The sequence below is a fragment of the Dromaius novaehollandiae genome, chromosome 14 (genome assembly GCF_036370855.1).
Source record: "Dromaius novaehollandiae isolate bDroNov1 chromosome 14, bDroNov1.hap1, whole genome shotgun sequence".
Classification (NCBI taxonomy): Eukaryota; Metazoa; Chordata; class Aves; order Casuariiformes; family Dromaiidae; genus Dromaius; species Dromaius novaehollandiae.
In genome coordinates this window covers 11,607,263-11,623,814 of record NC_088111.1, presented here as the reverse complement: position 1 = coordinate 11,623,814, position 16,552 = coordinate 11,607,263, and the positions used below count along the sequence as shown (strand labels likewise).

The 16,552-nt window shown below is 41.0% G+C and overlaps 1 protein-coding gene across 2 annotated transcripts in view; it reads left to right on the top strand.

Annotated features, from left to right (window-relative positions):
- Positions 1-16,327, top strand: part of BMERB1 (bMERB domain containing 1) — a 56,745-nt gene extending 40,418 nt beyond the window's left edge. For both annotated transcript variants that reach the window (XM_064520349.1, XM_026096388.2), the window contains exons 3-6: positions 5,385-5,458; positions 9,424-9,538; positions 11,268-11,350; positions 12,861-16,327. In XM_064520349.1, the coding sequence (XP_064376419.1) occupies positions 5,385-5,458; positions 9,424-9,538; positions 11,268-11,350; positions 12,861-12,973 (385 nt within the window). In that variant the 3' untranslated portion in view covers positions 12,974-16,327. The remainder of the gene's footprint in view (positions 1-5,384; positions 5,459-9,423; positions 9,539-11,267; positions 11,351-12,860) is intronic.
- Positions 16,328-16,552: the final 225 nt, after the last annotated feature.

Here is a 16,552-nt window from a genome sequence, read left to right as displayed (position 1 = left end):
TTCTTGTTTCTCTCTCTCTGTTCCCAAGACCCTTTCCCCATTCCAGTTTCCCCACAGCTTTGACAGGGCTTTAAACACCTGCAATCCTCAAAGGTGGGCTCCACTGGTCTCCTGGCCCCCTACCTCTGTCCATAGGTTAACAAATCAGCAGCCTGCCTACACATCACCATCTCTGCCTGTAGCAATTCTCATTTATTTCGACACAGCTCTTTACTTCATCACCCAAATTTCCCCCTCACTACTGGCTGCCCGTGGCTGGTGTTCAGCGTGTTCATTGTTCTCACCACTGAGGAGATGATCTTATCCCTGTAAGCAGACTTTCTCCAGATACACGCAATCACATTAACTTGCGATTTGCATGACAGCTGAGTGATCTCTTAGACCTGTATTACCAAAGTCTTCAGAAATTCCAACAATTATGGGCATTTTTTACTTCCGGGACAGGGATATATTAGAACAGAACTAAACAATCTAAGTGCCTGCAAACCTGCTGAAAGAGAGGGAAGAGGACCTACAAAACTACCCTTGGTTCATTTTTTAATCTACGTTGTCCTTCAAGCACTTTAATGCAATAAAAGAAAACAGAAGGATCTCAAACCCACTCCTATAGACGCTCCAGAGGGAGCACAGATCTGTTTCTAGCTTTGAAAGTCATTTGGTAAAAGTAGCAGCTCTCCAGACACACTGAACTGCTCTGCTTGTCCTGAAATCATTGAGAAAGATAATGGACACTTACACAGCTGTTATTAACAGTTCTTACTCCCAAACCTGAAGCATTTGGCACTTGCAACTAACAAACTTCTTTGGCCATTTCTTTTTCTTCAGCTGACCATTAAGGTGAGTGTTCAGTGTTTTTCCTATTGTCTTTACTTTTTTGTCTTTTCCTAAAGACAACATGGTTCTAGATGGCATACTAGAGAGTTAGGTTTTCTTCCTCAACTGGAAAAAAGACTGAAAAAATGTATTTAGCTGTCCTGGAATTAATTTCTATTGAAACAGAACAAAACACTCCTTCTGTATCCAGTACAGAAGGTTTCTTTTCTAATTCATCTCTGACTGCCGTTATCTTCCCCTGCCACCGAGACCTGCCTGGATGCAGCTGAATGGGATGTCTCCCGCTCCCATTTCCGTGCCCTGCTCACCCCCAGCCCAGGCTGTTTGAAGCAGAGATGACTCAAGCTGTCTGCCTCACTTGTGGCGCTTATGGGAATGACTGTGCTCAGAGCATCTTCCCCTGGTAACTGGACCAAAGAAAGACATTTCAGTGGGCTGAGTCACTGTGCCAGATTACTGCAGGCTCTTCCGACCCACTTATTTTCCAGTCATTTTGTGACATGTTTAGAAAATCTTTTGCTCATGCTGTTTATTCATTATGAGCTATTTTTTCCTGTTTGGGCAAATAGAGGGTCTGCTTTTAGGTTTTGATGATATAATTTGAAATACCAAGAGAGAAAAGAATAATACATGCTGTGTGATATCTCCAAGCACGCAGAGGGTTTCTTGCAATAAACAATTATGAAACAGAAAAGCAGAATTACGGGGAGAGCGTCAGGAATACATGAAAGTAGACTGAGAACGTATCCCTAAACCAACACTACTGCAATTACTCCAGGAATGGATTTGGGCTTTTATTAAGAGAAATGTTTTATTATATTTGTAACTCATGAGTTTAGGGTTGCTGGGCAGACATTTAAAGCTCTGCTCTGAGGTAAAACTGACACACTATAACTGCTGTTTGCTTTACTGATGTTTTTGCTACAACATTAAAAAATGACTTCACAGGGACTGGAAAGAATGCACTATCTATTACTGAGGACACAAGGGTTCAGGGAAGGTTGTTTGTATATTGGAAGTTTTATCCATATGTCTTGGGTAGCTTTGTAGATAGCTTAAACAGGCCTGGAGGGAGTCATTTCACTCCCTCATGTCATGCTTTATCTACAGGGAAAAAGCATTGTATTCAGCACAGACCAGTGCTGAATTGCGCGGCTGTCCTCAGAGGAGAGCACCAGCTGCACAGGAGGCCTAACAGTGCTCTTAAATAAGCTGGACAAGAGTGTGGCTTTTCCTCTGACCCAACCTGCGCTTTGATAGATTTGATTTGTAGGACAAAAAGTGCTGCAGAATTAGGCTCAGAATGTTTCTCCAGCTTCTCTGTAGAAAGTTAGGGGACCCAAAGGAGGTTTTTTTCTCTACTCTAGATTCCTGCTCTCTTTAGGATGACCAAAAGCTCTCGGACTCCTTGAGAAGGCACTGTAGTACAGCACGGTCTCAGTCAAACCCTGCTGACTGACCAGCTTTCAAATCCACTGCAAGGTGGTTCTTTCAGAAGAAACATCACCTTCCTCTGGGCCTCCTGTAACTGCTCAGGTGCAAGACCCAGAGCACGAAGGAGAAAGAGAGGGAGGGTCACAGCAACAGTATAGATTGAATGGCCTTCCAAGGGCTTTCTTTCCCAGGAGTTCCTCCTCTCTTTTCTTAAAGGACAAGGAGGTGACCCTTACCCAGGACAGCAATTATTGCCCTGTGTTCAATGTTATCTTATTCACAGCAGATTTGCAATGTGCTTTATATTTACAAGCAGATATACCTCCTGCTTTCCTTGAGTCAGATGGATGATGCCTTTGCTTGACTTTTACGAATATGTCCCATAGCCCTCCTTTAATCATTTAAACATACCAGGAAGATATTTTTTCCCTGATCAGCAGCACAAAGTGGATGAAACACAAAGGCTGCCCGATACAGATGGGAGGAAAGATGTTCAATGTGCTTAAAGGAATTGGTGGAGATGGTGGGTTTAGTTTTTGTCCATCATCAAAACCAGATGGCTACAGAGCAGTGACTCCAAAGAGGTCATCTGGCTCACGACTTCAGCAATTCAGATAGTCACAGAGTTGTTACAGCCCTTAAGCACCTGGCCGTATATTTCCTCCTCTGTTGTGAGTTATGAGGCAGGAACAACAAAGCTGATGGCTCAGGAAAAAAAGATACTAAGAATGTGATCTATGAAGAGTGCAGCTATATGTAGCAGATGAAAGGGAAAGAGCTGATATAACAGGGGTATTTACACCTACTGCTAGGGAAAGCGTATGAGGTCAGTATCTTCACCACAGATGGGCAGCACTGACCAGAGAGACTGTAGGGATTACCAGACATAGATGGTCTTGCTTACTTGGAAGGTACTGCCAGTGATATTTTAATTCCTAGAAGAAAATCTTGAGAGAAGAGCGATGGCATTAGCTTTTGGAATTCCTTGAGGAGGGCAGGGAGTCAGACTGGTACAGTGAAGTATTTTAATCAGTATCTCTGGGATTTTCTCAGATGGAGCCCAGTTTATCTGATGTAGAAAAATGAATACCCACACTCCATATGCTATGGGCCTCTCTCTGCTGTAAAGTTCACTATTCTTTTCACTAGTTGGGAGTCTAGCCCATAGACATTTGAATACAGCACAGTATCAAACATTTCTTGCCAAAAAACTCTTTTCTGTTAACCGTGGTTATTTTCTTCAAATATATTAATACTCATTATATTAATGTGGCACTCAAACTGCATGAACATTAAAAAAAAGGATAAGGAGCTATGTGGCTTGCTCACATCTCAACACATTTTGAATATTAATTCCCCTGAAGGGATAATGTTTAAGACTGTTAATTGATAAAAGTAATTTTCATATGATTTAGCATGATGGATCTCAAGAGAAAAACAAGCTTTGCTGATGTTCAGCATAAATAATATGGAGAGTCCAAGTACGAATAATCATCACTATTAAGGTCTTTGCCTCCAAGTGTCCTAAGCACATACCGCAGCGAACCATGGAGTAACCCAGAGGTTACTGCGCTCATCTTCCCACGGTAGGGAAAGGGTAGGTCTCGTAAGTTGGGCATGCAGTTGGAGAGCTGCTCTGCCATTGAGGTGACAGAGGCACCTAAACAAGGACAATAGCGATAAATAATATTATCAGAGGTATCATTGTAACCCTTTGGGAAGAGAGAAGTTAAAAGGTAAAACAGTAGCTGCCCTAGCACAGAGAAAGTAGGAGAACAGGCAAGATAGAGTTAACTGAAGCAGCAAATAATAAAGGTTCAGTTTAATAACACGAACAAAGCAGCTGAGGGACAGCTCCCTGCAGAGACCGGCCTTCCAACGAGAGGTGGCAGGGAGAATAAAAGCTCTTGGGTTGTGACTAAAATCTTGTTTGTACCTGAAATCCTGCTTTACCACTCCTCACTTAATTCTATAATCTGATTGCATTCTGCTTTACGTCCATGCTCATGCACATACACATACACACACACTCCAGGCTCTCAGGCTTCTTACCTTGAAATGCTGCTGGATGATCCATGTTCTGAGCACTCTTCAGCTACCTTCAGGCACCAGGCAATCTACCCCTCTGTCATGGGAGTAGGAAACAAGGACTTGTAGATCTGTGGACAAGGATAGTATTGGTGACATCTGAATTGAAGAATGTACAATTAATCATAAAGACTTTTTTTCTACTCTTCTTCAGAGTGTGATTTCAGAACCGAAGTCCCTGGTGCAGCACTCTGAGGCAACACCTGAGCCTTGGCTGCCAATGCAACTGAGACACTAAAATACCGCATTTGCCAAGAAGTTAGTGTTGATGTTTGCTAGCTTCCCGTGGAATACTTCAGTACAGCAGCTCCCAGAATAGGTATCACTTTCAATTGGAATCGAAGGTGCTTGCCAGTTTCTGCTGACATTACAATGATTTATTTAGGTACCATCTGTGCCTTAACTTTCTGCAGATCCAAGATTTGAAGTGCTCTCACATCCCCCATGAGAGGCAGTCGCCAAAGGCACAAGACCTCAAAATAGTTAGATGCCAAGTTATCACCATTTCCAGTCTTTGGCTTATGTATTAGTAAGGTCATAAAGATAGTTATCAGTGGAATGTAAACTTTGTTTTTGTTGCATCAAGTGACATAACAGCTTCTGCTACCCCTTGCTTTTGCCCTTTTCCCCAGTGAAAACTCTGGCTATATTGTTGCATTGTGGCACACTTAGTTTCTGTTGCAACTACTAGGTGTACAGATACTCATTTCAGAAGATTAGGCGTGACATTCAAGAAAGCAAGAAGCAACTGCAGTAACAATCTGCATTTACCTGACCTACACACAAATTAGGTCCCAGTAAGACAAGTAATCATGGGCCTGACCAGCCCTATAGTATAGTTTTTGCTATTTGTTACAGTGGGTGAGGGAACAGCACCAGCATCTCAGAGTCAAAGCCCTGCATTTCAAGTGAACGCACAGGTCCAAAACAAGGGACAGCACTGCATAGTGAAATGAAGACTGGCTGATCCCATGAACAGAGCACGTGAGTTCGCATGTCTCTGACTGTGTTTTTTTCTGTTTCTGCAGGATGGATGACATCCAGCTGTGCAAAGACATTATGAACCTTAAGAAAGAGCTGCAGAGTTTGGTAGCTATCCCAGGTAATGGCTATCTCCAACCCAACACTAGGATAATGCTTGGGCATTGCAGGAGAAGGCATGGTGTCAGGCACACCCCTGCCCCAAACATAATCAGAAATCTCCCCTGAGGCTGATGCCAAAAAAACAAAAAACAAAACAAAACAAAACAAACAAAAAACACCCACACCATGCACAGAGAGTCAAAGAACCCCAAACCTCCTCTTCACAAATCAGCCCTTTGCTCTTGGAACAAGCAGTGCAAAATACCATAAGGATATCAGTGCTGAGCTACTTCCCTCTGTGAAAGTGGTGTTTTGACTTCCTGTAATCATAGGGAAGGAAACTTAAGAGATATAAGTAGAAAGGGGAGTAGACAATACCCCCAAGTACGATGAGTAAAACATGCCGCTCACTCAATCTTAGTGGCTTTTTGATGCATCAGAGTCTTTGGTGGTCTTATGTCCCTGGAGGGAACACTATTTCCTCTCAGAGCTTCATTTGAGAAGCTGTAATTAGATACGAGAATTACCCTGAATCTTTCAAGAGGAGTACCTTAAAAAAAGGTTAAATAAAAATTAACTTCCAGCAGAGATGAATCCTGTATCTGCATTTTCACTTCAGCCTAAATTAAAAGTGCAGTTAGCGTTTGTATGCTATTGAGGAGCACGTCCACTGGATCACAGAACCCCGAGACACGGATCTTCCTATGAATTGATTTAGTGAGCTGATAACTATTTGTATTGAATGGAGCATTTTCTTACCATAGAATTGTGCCCTGTTAAATCCCTGCTGAACAGCTAAGCACAGCAGGGACACTTTTTTCTTTTCCAGCAGGCTCTGAGCTGACATATCATTACAGTCACAGGCCTGTGACGATTATAGTACCTCGAGGCCAGCCTTGCAATGAGGTTTCCTGAAACAAATCTGCAGCATAGTGTATAGGAGTATATAGGAGTTAGCAGTGGCATTGTACCTAGAGGAGACTCCAGATCTTACAGCCAGGCAGTGCTGAGGCTGCTCCACCTCCCAGCACGTGCAGTTTGCTCTGCCTGTTCCAAGACCAGGAACAGATGAGCAAAGAGGTAAGCCACAACACACAGGTATTTTTAGTATGCCGAGTATTGCTGTGGGGCATCTGTTATGTCAGTCCCTCAAGACATGGCTATAAGAAAAGGTCTCTGAGGCAGATACTGTGGGGGAAAAAAGCAATTCACAACAGCCAGTCACATGCACCTCTTAAGAGACCAGGGAAGTGCAATCACACTAGATGTCACTGTATGGTCTCTGGCACCCACCAAATAATTTGCTGTTGCCCAGCTAGTAAGGGCAGGTTTTGACTCCCTCCTTTGGCCATCCTCATCCTATGTCCATGTTTTACTGTGCAACTTAAAACAACAGCTTCCTCCCCAGAAAGGGGAGGCATTTCAGTCATGAAAGAGGAAATGGATATCTACATTTTTCCTCTCAGAGTCCATACAGCAGCATTTCTTACTTGAATAAGAACTTTTCTGTTCCTTTGCACCTAAAAGTAGTATTATTCATTGGGTTTTTTTCCTTTCTTCTTTATATACATTTTTAATTTCTAATTACATTCTTATATTATTGAGTTAAATGGTATTGTAAAGGATTATGAATGCTAGAGGATATCTGTGAATGATCCCCCTTGCCTTACCTCTTCTAGTCTGTGGCTTTCCTAGCCATACGTTTAATTTACAGTTGGGATTATTATTTTTTTTAATTAACTTTTGGAAACAACCATTTTCCATTCCCAAAGTCTTAAGCAGAGATCCACAGACAACAGTTTCTCTTTAACACAGTGCAACTCTCAGCAATCCTAGGAACTACGAATATGCAGCACCACCCTTTGGCAGGCTCACGGCAAGCATACTTCTATCTTGATGAAGAGCCAGAAGCTGCAGGCATGCACGCAGAACCCAGTGCTAACACGGAATGACTTCAGCTGACAGGGAACCAGGTTGTTAGGATGCAGAGTCTGCAGTACTTGGTTGCAGTCTGGGACACGCGTTTAGCAGCCAATTTCCTGAAAGATGGGATGGAAGAGCACATCTCGCAATCTGGGAAGAGGACAGATGGAAGAGAAGTAGACAGTAGCTCCTACCTTTAGCAGCGGGAGGAAGAGATCCTTTGCTCCATAGACATAATAGGCAAAGCAAGACAAGAGTAGTGATTTCTAAGCATTTTCAGGTTTCTTTCCTGTTGCAAATCCAGCATGACTCAGAACCAGGAACTGTAACAATGCCGAAGCTTTGACATCTTCATAGCAGTCAGTAATCGCTTCCCCCCCCCCCCCCCGCCTTTTTTTAAACTAACTTCCCCCCACCCCTTCTCTAAAAGATAAGCACAGAAAATACATCCTGGACAAAAAGCAGCCTTACTAGGTATTACAAATTATTTTCTCTGTCACTGGCAGACCATAATTTAAAATTCTCCAAGAAACATGACTTTCCAGACTCAGACTTACAGAAATTCATTATCTCCAAAATATAATATTCAAATTCAAGGTTCTTTTATTTCACTGAAGAACGGATTTATTGCAGAAGCTTCCAGTAGGAAGCGTCCTGGAGCCCACGATCCAGACATTAAGTTGTAATAAACAATTATTTTCAAACGTCTGATTTATTTAGCTGTTTGAAATCTCTTATAAATTTGTTTGACAGACGTAACCTACCTCAGAGGCATTGGACTGTAGTCACCTCACCCTTCTTCCCACAATTCTTATTATACTTGACTCAATTTTATGGCTCTCTAAACTCAGTTCTATTGCTCTATGGCTCAAAACCAAAATTCTCGATTTAATGCGGAATATCTTTTCAGCTGATCAAAATTTTCAGCTTTTAGAGGAAATACATTGGCTGGGATTTGCCTCTGGCTTTCTCATCTCTGCTCTGCTTGCCAGATTTTAAGAGATCTGTCTTAACTACATTTACTTTACAACCTTAAAATACAGCTCTGTAATCCCTAACATTCATGGTAGTTTTAGCTTGTGATGGCTGCATCTTTCCTGTCACAGAATTCATTGTACTCAGACAGCTTAGGTACTAGACCGTCTGATTCACAAGGACATATTAGTTGCTCAGATTTTTGAAGTTTGGGGAAAATAACCACTTGCATTTATTTCTCCACGTTATGCAATTGTCACTATAAGTGTGGGTTTGTGGCTCTCCTGCCATATCAGGCTGGAAGAAAGCGTTGCAGTCAACAGCCAGAGCGGTCAGGAACTATGGAGCAGAACTGGGTCCTCTTAACCTGGTCTCGTTATCCTCGAGGTCAATGGGAGTTTGTACGAGGGATTTTCATGAAGTAGACTAGACTGTTTTCTTACCTAAATTCTTTAAAAAAAAAAATAGGAAAATGAGCAGTGTCTTGTAATCTAACTTAATTAAAGGTAGGCTTGGCAGGCCCCACAACGAGTGTCCACACACAGATACAACAAGCAACAAGTAGAAGAGACAGACAGTGATCAGAGCTTGCCAGGTATTTGGTTTAGAAGAGTTTTCTGATGGAAAAGACCCCCCCCCCCCATCTTTCCCATCTCCAAAACAGCAGTTTCTTGGGCTTACAGTCTGGAAGGCTCCAGTGAAATCTGCTTCCCAAGCACAGGAACACAGGATGGGCACCGCCGTGCTCTAAACAGGGATGACGAGGTCTAGCAGGGTGGGTTCCTCTGTCACACAACTCGGTGTGAGGCATGGCTAGGGCAAGTGAAGGTAGCCTGGGCCCTCCATGTGCTTGCCCCAGCACCTTCTACGTTTGCAGTGATTAACTAATACTCTTTGTTTCTCTCCAAAGCATTTTTTGATTATTTGTTCTAGAAATAATTTTTGGAGATTTCTGATATTTTTGTCTTTTTCATGATGTGTTGTGATTCAGGTCTGAATAGCTGACTTCCATGAGCAAAATCTCTAGGTTTTCCCCCTGCTCCCTAGAATGCAAAGTAACAGTCTCTTTTCTTTGTTTTTGACCAGAAAAAGAAAAAACAAAGATGGAAAAACAAAGAGAGGATGAACTGATTCAGAAAATCCATAAACTGGTACAAAAAAGAGATTTTCTTGTAGATGATGCAGAGGTGGAGAGATTACGGTAAGAGCTAAAAGGAACCAGGTTTATTGAGATATTTCACAGGTCTAATTCCACACCCACTGGAGTGAGTGACAGAATTTGCATTAACATTCTCAGGAAAGGATTAATCCTTTAAAACAACTTATCAAGTTAAAAGCCTCTGCCTGGCTGCACAGGAAAAACATTAAAATTAAATTGCTGCACTTCTGTCTCTCCTTATTCCATAAATGACTGTCATCATCTCATGACTACAAAGGGTTATGGTCGCTTACTTCCTCACCAGGAAACAACTCTGCATCTACCATTATGAAGAGAAGGATTTTTGCTGCCTTCCAGAGGAGACTTGTGGCACGGGTAGCAAACATGAAAGAGGATTCTATGAGGGGCATATTTTGTAGGCATCTAAAAATCTGCTCTTTTTGTACAAAAAATAACCGCATTAGTTATTTACTATTACTAGTCTCATCCCGCCTTTGAAACTACCTGCTGGGCTCAAAAAAGGAGAATGCAATCACTAACGTAGGTATACCTAACTTAAAGCATAAGCGAGTTCAGAATGGTTTCATCTCAGTATCTTAGCCCATGAAAGCAAGCTGCTACTGAGAAACCTGTGGTCTCCCAAGACAGCTAGTTTCCAGTTGTTGCACTGAGATCCTGACTCCCTACAAATACTCAAGGCTTTACTATTACTTCCCCTATTTCTGTTTCAACATTAATGCTTCAAGGCTCCATCAATACATTTATCCTCAGTGACAACATCCATCTGAAAGGGCTTAAATTCTAAGCAGGCAAAGGCTAGGAGAAAAGAAAGCTTGCCAGAGTCCTACAGCTGATCAAAGAGAGCTGCCGAAGTCAGCAGCTGGCAAAAAGCCTGAGCCAGTAATGGGATCCAGTGCTCTCAGCTGCTAGTTCAATGTGCAAATCACAAAGACTCAGCAGCAGCCAGACAATACAGCAGCCTGTCAGGCCATGCAAAATGTACTGCTGTGCAGATGGGAATCTATGAGTGCCAATTCACATTTGTAATAAAACCTGGTACCTTTTTTTTAAAGCTCTTGCTAATGAAATCTAGTTTTCCTCTACTAAAAATAAATAATAACTATAAAAATAAAAAGATTTCCTCTACTGAAATACTTTTTGATCAGTGTGCTCGTTGTTAATGGTTAAATAATGAAACAGCAAAGAAACCAACAAGGGAATATCATTATTAGATATAATCAAGGTTAGAAGCATGTAATCTTTATTTTGGACCTAATCCTGCCATCTTCATGCAATCAAAAGTGTACTTGGCTTTAGAAAAAGCTGTAACAGAAAAATACCATAAGATCCAGTCTTTCACCCAAGTGGGGCCTTTAAAAATAAGAAGTATGGTAGCACATACATGTTGATTGCATTGCTTCATTTCCTAGAGGGAGTGTAGTGAAGCACTTGAAAAAACCAACTTAAAATAGGCGATACGCTGTGGCTTAAAATCTGCTGACTAAGGAATATAGGAAACTCAAAACTATGTCACAGACACAACTGAAGACCCTCGGGGAAAAATTCTGTCCTTGAATTCTATGAGGTTTATTACTAAATTCATTTGAGCAAATATCTTTTGCTCCAATGAGCAGCAAGATAAAAAGTTCAAAAAAGGCAAAAGTGATTTTCTTCCTACTGATTTGAGCCGAACTGCTCTGTGTTTTACTCTCCCATTTACAGAGAAAGTGTTATTTCTATCACAGATTTATTTTCTTTTTTTCTTTTCCAGAGAGAAAGAAGAAGACAAGGAGATGGCTGAATTCCTTCGAACCAAGTTAAAACCCTTAGACAAAGCAACACGATCTCCTACCAGTGAGTTCCTAAGCATTTATAAAAACAAAATAACAACAACAAAAAAGCTCAAACGCACACATCCCCACAGAAGAGCCCACAGGTGCAAGAGAAAAACACCAAAAACAGCTGGATAGAAGAAAGGCACTTTCAAAGGCCATGTGGGGCCAGGCACCCCGCTCCTACCAAAGTCCAGCGCAACCTGACTACATCACACTGAAACAAGACAGTGTGTCAGACCTTGTTCCCAGTCACTTAGAATTTGGATTCCCAAATCCCCTTAATACTGAATCCAAATAATCTAGGGCTGCTTTAAAACTGCTTTGCATGTTTTTAATATGCAAAGTGCATTTGAATATGCATATTGCCACAACCTGCTTTTGTAAGCAATAGGGTTTATTGTTGCCAACAGTATTTTCCCATCTGGTTTCACACAGAATAACCTGAAGAAGCCTTTTAAGATATATACTAAGATATCTGAAACCAGGTTTGTCTGTTTTACTGGAGGCAAGTAGGAAATCGAATCGACTTCAAACTTCCACAACTGCCCAAAATTTCCTGCATCTTCCCAACACAAATTGTTTTTTCAATCACCTCAACCCAAACTGCTTATAATTGACAGGACTGCAAAACCAGTCATTTCTCAGAAACTATGCAGATTCCATGATCCCTTGAAAGCTTTTAGCCGCAACTTACACACAGAACAGGCACAGCAGGAGTTCTAACAGTTAACAGACTGATTTTGACCTGTCTCAAACTGATCTCTTAGGCAAAGAAACAGAGTCAAATGAGAGCAACGTCCTTCCTGGAAGGTATAGTTGTTCTACTAGGTGAAATAACTCGTATCCAAACATGCTGCCACTTTGTACTGATCTGGTCTTGCTAAGGAGTTTCTAGAGGGATGTGGAATGACTGAAATTTGAGCACAAGGTTGATGGAGATATTGTAAAATGCATCACTAATTATTTATACCCTTTAGTCACAGGGAGCACGACTCATTTCCCTTGTTAGTTTACTTCATGTCATTGCTTTTATACATTTATCTTAAATGAAGCGTTAGTGATAAAGAGATTCCTTTCACCCTGAAAAAAACATTTTTTTTTAAAAAAAATCTTGTTCTACTAAGTAGGATGTCCAAGTTCATGACAAAATAAGCTCTAGCAATATTCTCTCATCTTTAACTCCTTAATAAGTGGGTTTTAAACACAATAAGCTTTCTGTGGAAGGACCTGTTATCCAACCCTGCAGTTGTGAACTAGGGCACCTGAACTGAACATGGTTCAAGAAGCTTACATCCCAGTAAGATGTACAGATTCCCTAGGCACTCGTAACTCCCTCACCTGAAAAGATAAGTCTTCCTGAGCACTTTGAATCCACCCACCTTGGTTCCTACCAAACTCTTAGATATATTGTTCAAACTGACATTAAAGTTTCTAGAAGAAAGGCTTGTATTCTTGGTGTAAGCCACATGTAGGTAGAAATAGTTTGAACTAGCCTTGGTTTTAATGGTGTCCTGTTTTGAAATTTGCAGGTACCCCAGCAGAAAAGAAGGCAGAACCCCCTCCGAGCAAGCCCACCATTGCCAAGGCAGGATTGGCTATTATTAAAGATTGCTGTGGGGCCACACAATGCAGCATCATGTAGCTCTGGGCTCTCTACCATGTCTGTCGTCTTTTCAGATGTTTTCATTGAATGAAACTGTAGGGTGAGGGGATTTAACAGCATCCTGATAACTGAAACGAGCAACTGTGATACAACGTAGTACATGGACTGTATGATGGCAGGTTCTTCACTGTTGCATGGATCACTCAATGCGCATGCCTAAAAAAGAAACCTATATAGTGGCTATCCAGTGACCAGAAAAAGATCTGTAATAGAGATCACAAAGAACACCCAGTGATAAAAGTGAGTGAGAAAAGGGCACATTTCACCAAGTAAGATGTAAAACAACAATTTTAAAAGGTCATCACTTTGTAAGAATTTGTTATACACTTTTTCCCCTTGGCAAAGAGCACTCAGACATTTGCTGGAATATCCCATTTTGGCTACTTTTCAAAACAAGAGCCACAGGTAGTGATGCTGTATATAATGCAACCAACAGATGAAGCAAATTTAGAGTAACTGATGTTGCATACAAAATATTTATCAAACTAGTGTGATGTTCAACTACTTCACTGTAGAGTTTCACTTCCAATCTTCCTAAAGAAGGAATAACAGTGACAAGGATGCTGCAAGCGGATATAGCTTTTATGTCCCATAGGACTTCTGAATTACCCAATTCAAGTAAATATTGCTTGCACTAGGGAAAAATAAGTCTCTGGTAAAGCTTTAGCAAGCACAGCTACAGTAATCTGCAAATATGTGATGCACTCCAGAGCTACATCATATATTTCTCTTGTAGATTTCCACCTCACATGCAGTCAGAGGTAAACACCCAGAAAGTGTTGTCAGCTATTAAAACAACACTTACACGCTGTGAGAGACTATCACTGGTAGGTTGCTGGAAGAAGGGAAGAAAACATGGACACAGAAACAACAGTTAAACTGTAGCACTTAGAACAACTATCAATCACATATTTATTGACTGTGAGAAATATAAGCTATCAAGCATAGGAAGACACTAGCCACCCAAATTGACCACAAGACAAGTATAATAAATACGAAAGTAGATATCTGTGGTAGGAAAAAGGTCACCATCTACACGAAGTGGGTTTAAAACTAAGGGAAACACAGTTACCTGTGTTTCACCATTTAACACATTTCTGGTCTCTGTGCAGATTAAGTCTTGTCAAATCCAGTATCTTTATATTAGCTGTCAGTAAGTGGTATGTCTATGTGATGGTATTCCATATAAATGTGTTGTGATGGGTGTAAAGAGTAAATAAATGAACATGATCTAATGCAAAAACAATCTCAGGCTTAGAAATAAACAGATAGCAAGAAGTTCCTAAAAAAAGTTTTCCAGGAGGAACTTCAATTTTCTGAAAGCAGCTAAGTGAAATGTGCACTTACATATAAAGAAACCACAGTTATTGGGGGCAGGGGAAAGGAGGGGATATCAATATAAACACCAGAGTTACCCAAAAAGGATAAACAGTAATCATTTTAAGAGTACCCTTGTTAAGGTTCAAGGAGATAGACATCTCAAATAAGTCAGAGTATTCTTGTACAAAATACAAATCCATAGCACTGGACTGATCTAGTGAAGAGCATTTTCACCTCCAGAACCATTTGTTTCAGTATTGTACACACTTGAGAAAGGACCTGTCACTGCAAGTTCCTTAGGGCTCCAGGATCAAGGAGGGGAATATATGAAGTTTTCCATCAAGACATGAAGCACTTTGAGTACTTTGACCAAAGATGCAGGAAAAAGGACAAAATATATATCCAAAGGTGGGACAGACATACACAGCTATGGCATCCTTGCTGAGGTAGAACTTCACTTTTAGTTCTGTAGCTGTTACCATCTGCTGTATCTGGTACGGGTTGGACAGCATGTAGCACCTATGTATATTAACAGGGTTATAAGGAAAACTGCAAAGCTTTTAAGGGAGAATGCAAACTAGAGGGGAGGAAGTGCCCACTGGCTTCTGGACAATTCAACAGCCTCTTGAATTTGCTGGTACCCAGTTAGGACATCAAGAATTATTAGTATTTTAAGATAAGATGCAGATAGTAGATGTCATTAACAAAAGGCAAAGTGAAACAGCAGTTAGGAAACAAACCTGTTGTGAAACATCAAACTTAAGCCTCAGGAGGATCAGCTATTATGACCAAGTAGTGAGTGCCTGTAAATAAGGAAAGGTCTAAAGTCTCTTGGGAAGAAAAGAGAAATCAGTGGAGTTTCACCAGTAGAACGTAGGCTGGGATGAAAAGTTTCACTAACAGAAGACAGAGGTAGACATTTCTGGGATTCAGCACTCACGACTAGGCTACACAGAGTCCCCTTCTTTAATCAAATGGAAAAGAAAAAGCACAGCAAGTATGAATATGTAACATTCGTATATAGGTAGCACTGGCAGCCAGTGCCCCAAAGGGAATCAATCTACAGCAATATTAATCAAAGTGATCTCTGTATTCAGAACCTCTAGCCTCACTGAGCTGAAAGGGTGGGGTTTTTGTGTTTTGTTTTGTTGTTAATTAGCAAACTCTCCAATTTATTTGGGCAGGTTTAAGCGACTTGCCTAAAAGGAACCAGTGGTTCCTTCTGAAGTGGAATCAGTGATGCTGCTGAGCCATAAAGCCCAGGATTTGTTAGACTGAGGTCAGATTCTCAGCTGTGTTCAATGCTGGCTTAACTTTGTCCATTCAGAACACAGCAGGGCCCTCATGTTTTACTCCAAAAATAATAGCTGTAATTAGTGAAACTTATAAAGAAATTGTGTGGAAATCTTAGTCCTTTTCTTTGAAAACCCAGCTAAAATATTGAGTATTCCCAAATACAATGAGGGACTTGAAATTCTCTGATCCTATGAACATCAGTAAGTGATCTGGAGGTAAAACCCTACCAAGAGAGCACAGTATACAACTCCCATTTCAGAAACTGATAAAGTCAGCAGAAAAATCTCAGCCAAGTATTTAGGTGGTTATATTGAACAACTGGCATCATCTCAGTAGACCTGATTTTCAGATGTCTGTTACTGTCTGCAAAGAGGGACACTGGTCAACTGAAGCACCCAAAATTGCTTCTGGAAGTCCTGGCTGTTAATCACTGTCTGAATCAAGCCAGAAGGCAAGGCAGCAGAAAAAGAAGGAATTTTAAGGTGGATTTGACAAACTGTTTTCTCTATGAAGTGACTGGGACAGGTACACATGGCTATATTCTGTCAAGGATCTTGGTCTCCACAGAAAAAACAGTGCTGATCTGCTATTTGTACTGATTGCTCTCATTCTACCAGCACATAGCTCTAACTGTACCTTCCTCTAAGCCTACCGAATCTCTTCAGCAAAGTAAAGTTCAACATATTCCCAAATAAATTAAGCTGCTGTGTTATACTACGCATTTGTTGTTTTTTTCCTGTTACTGAAAAAAAGTGAGTGGTTGTAGAGGAGAGCAGGATGCAAGTGTCTTGTGCAGCTGTACTTTTGAAAAGTAGGGTTATTATTCTGCAAAGAAGGAACAATTTGGTAAATTAGTGATGCTACTACAATAAAAATGAAGGATTTTAACAATGAAAAAAAAAATCCAGACTTTTTCCAGTTGCACCCCACAGAAATCAAACC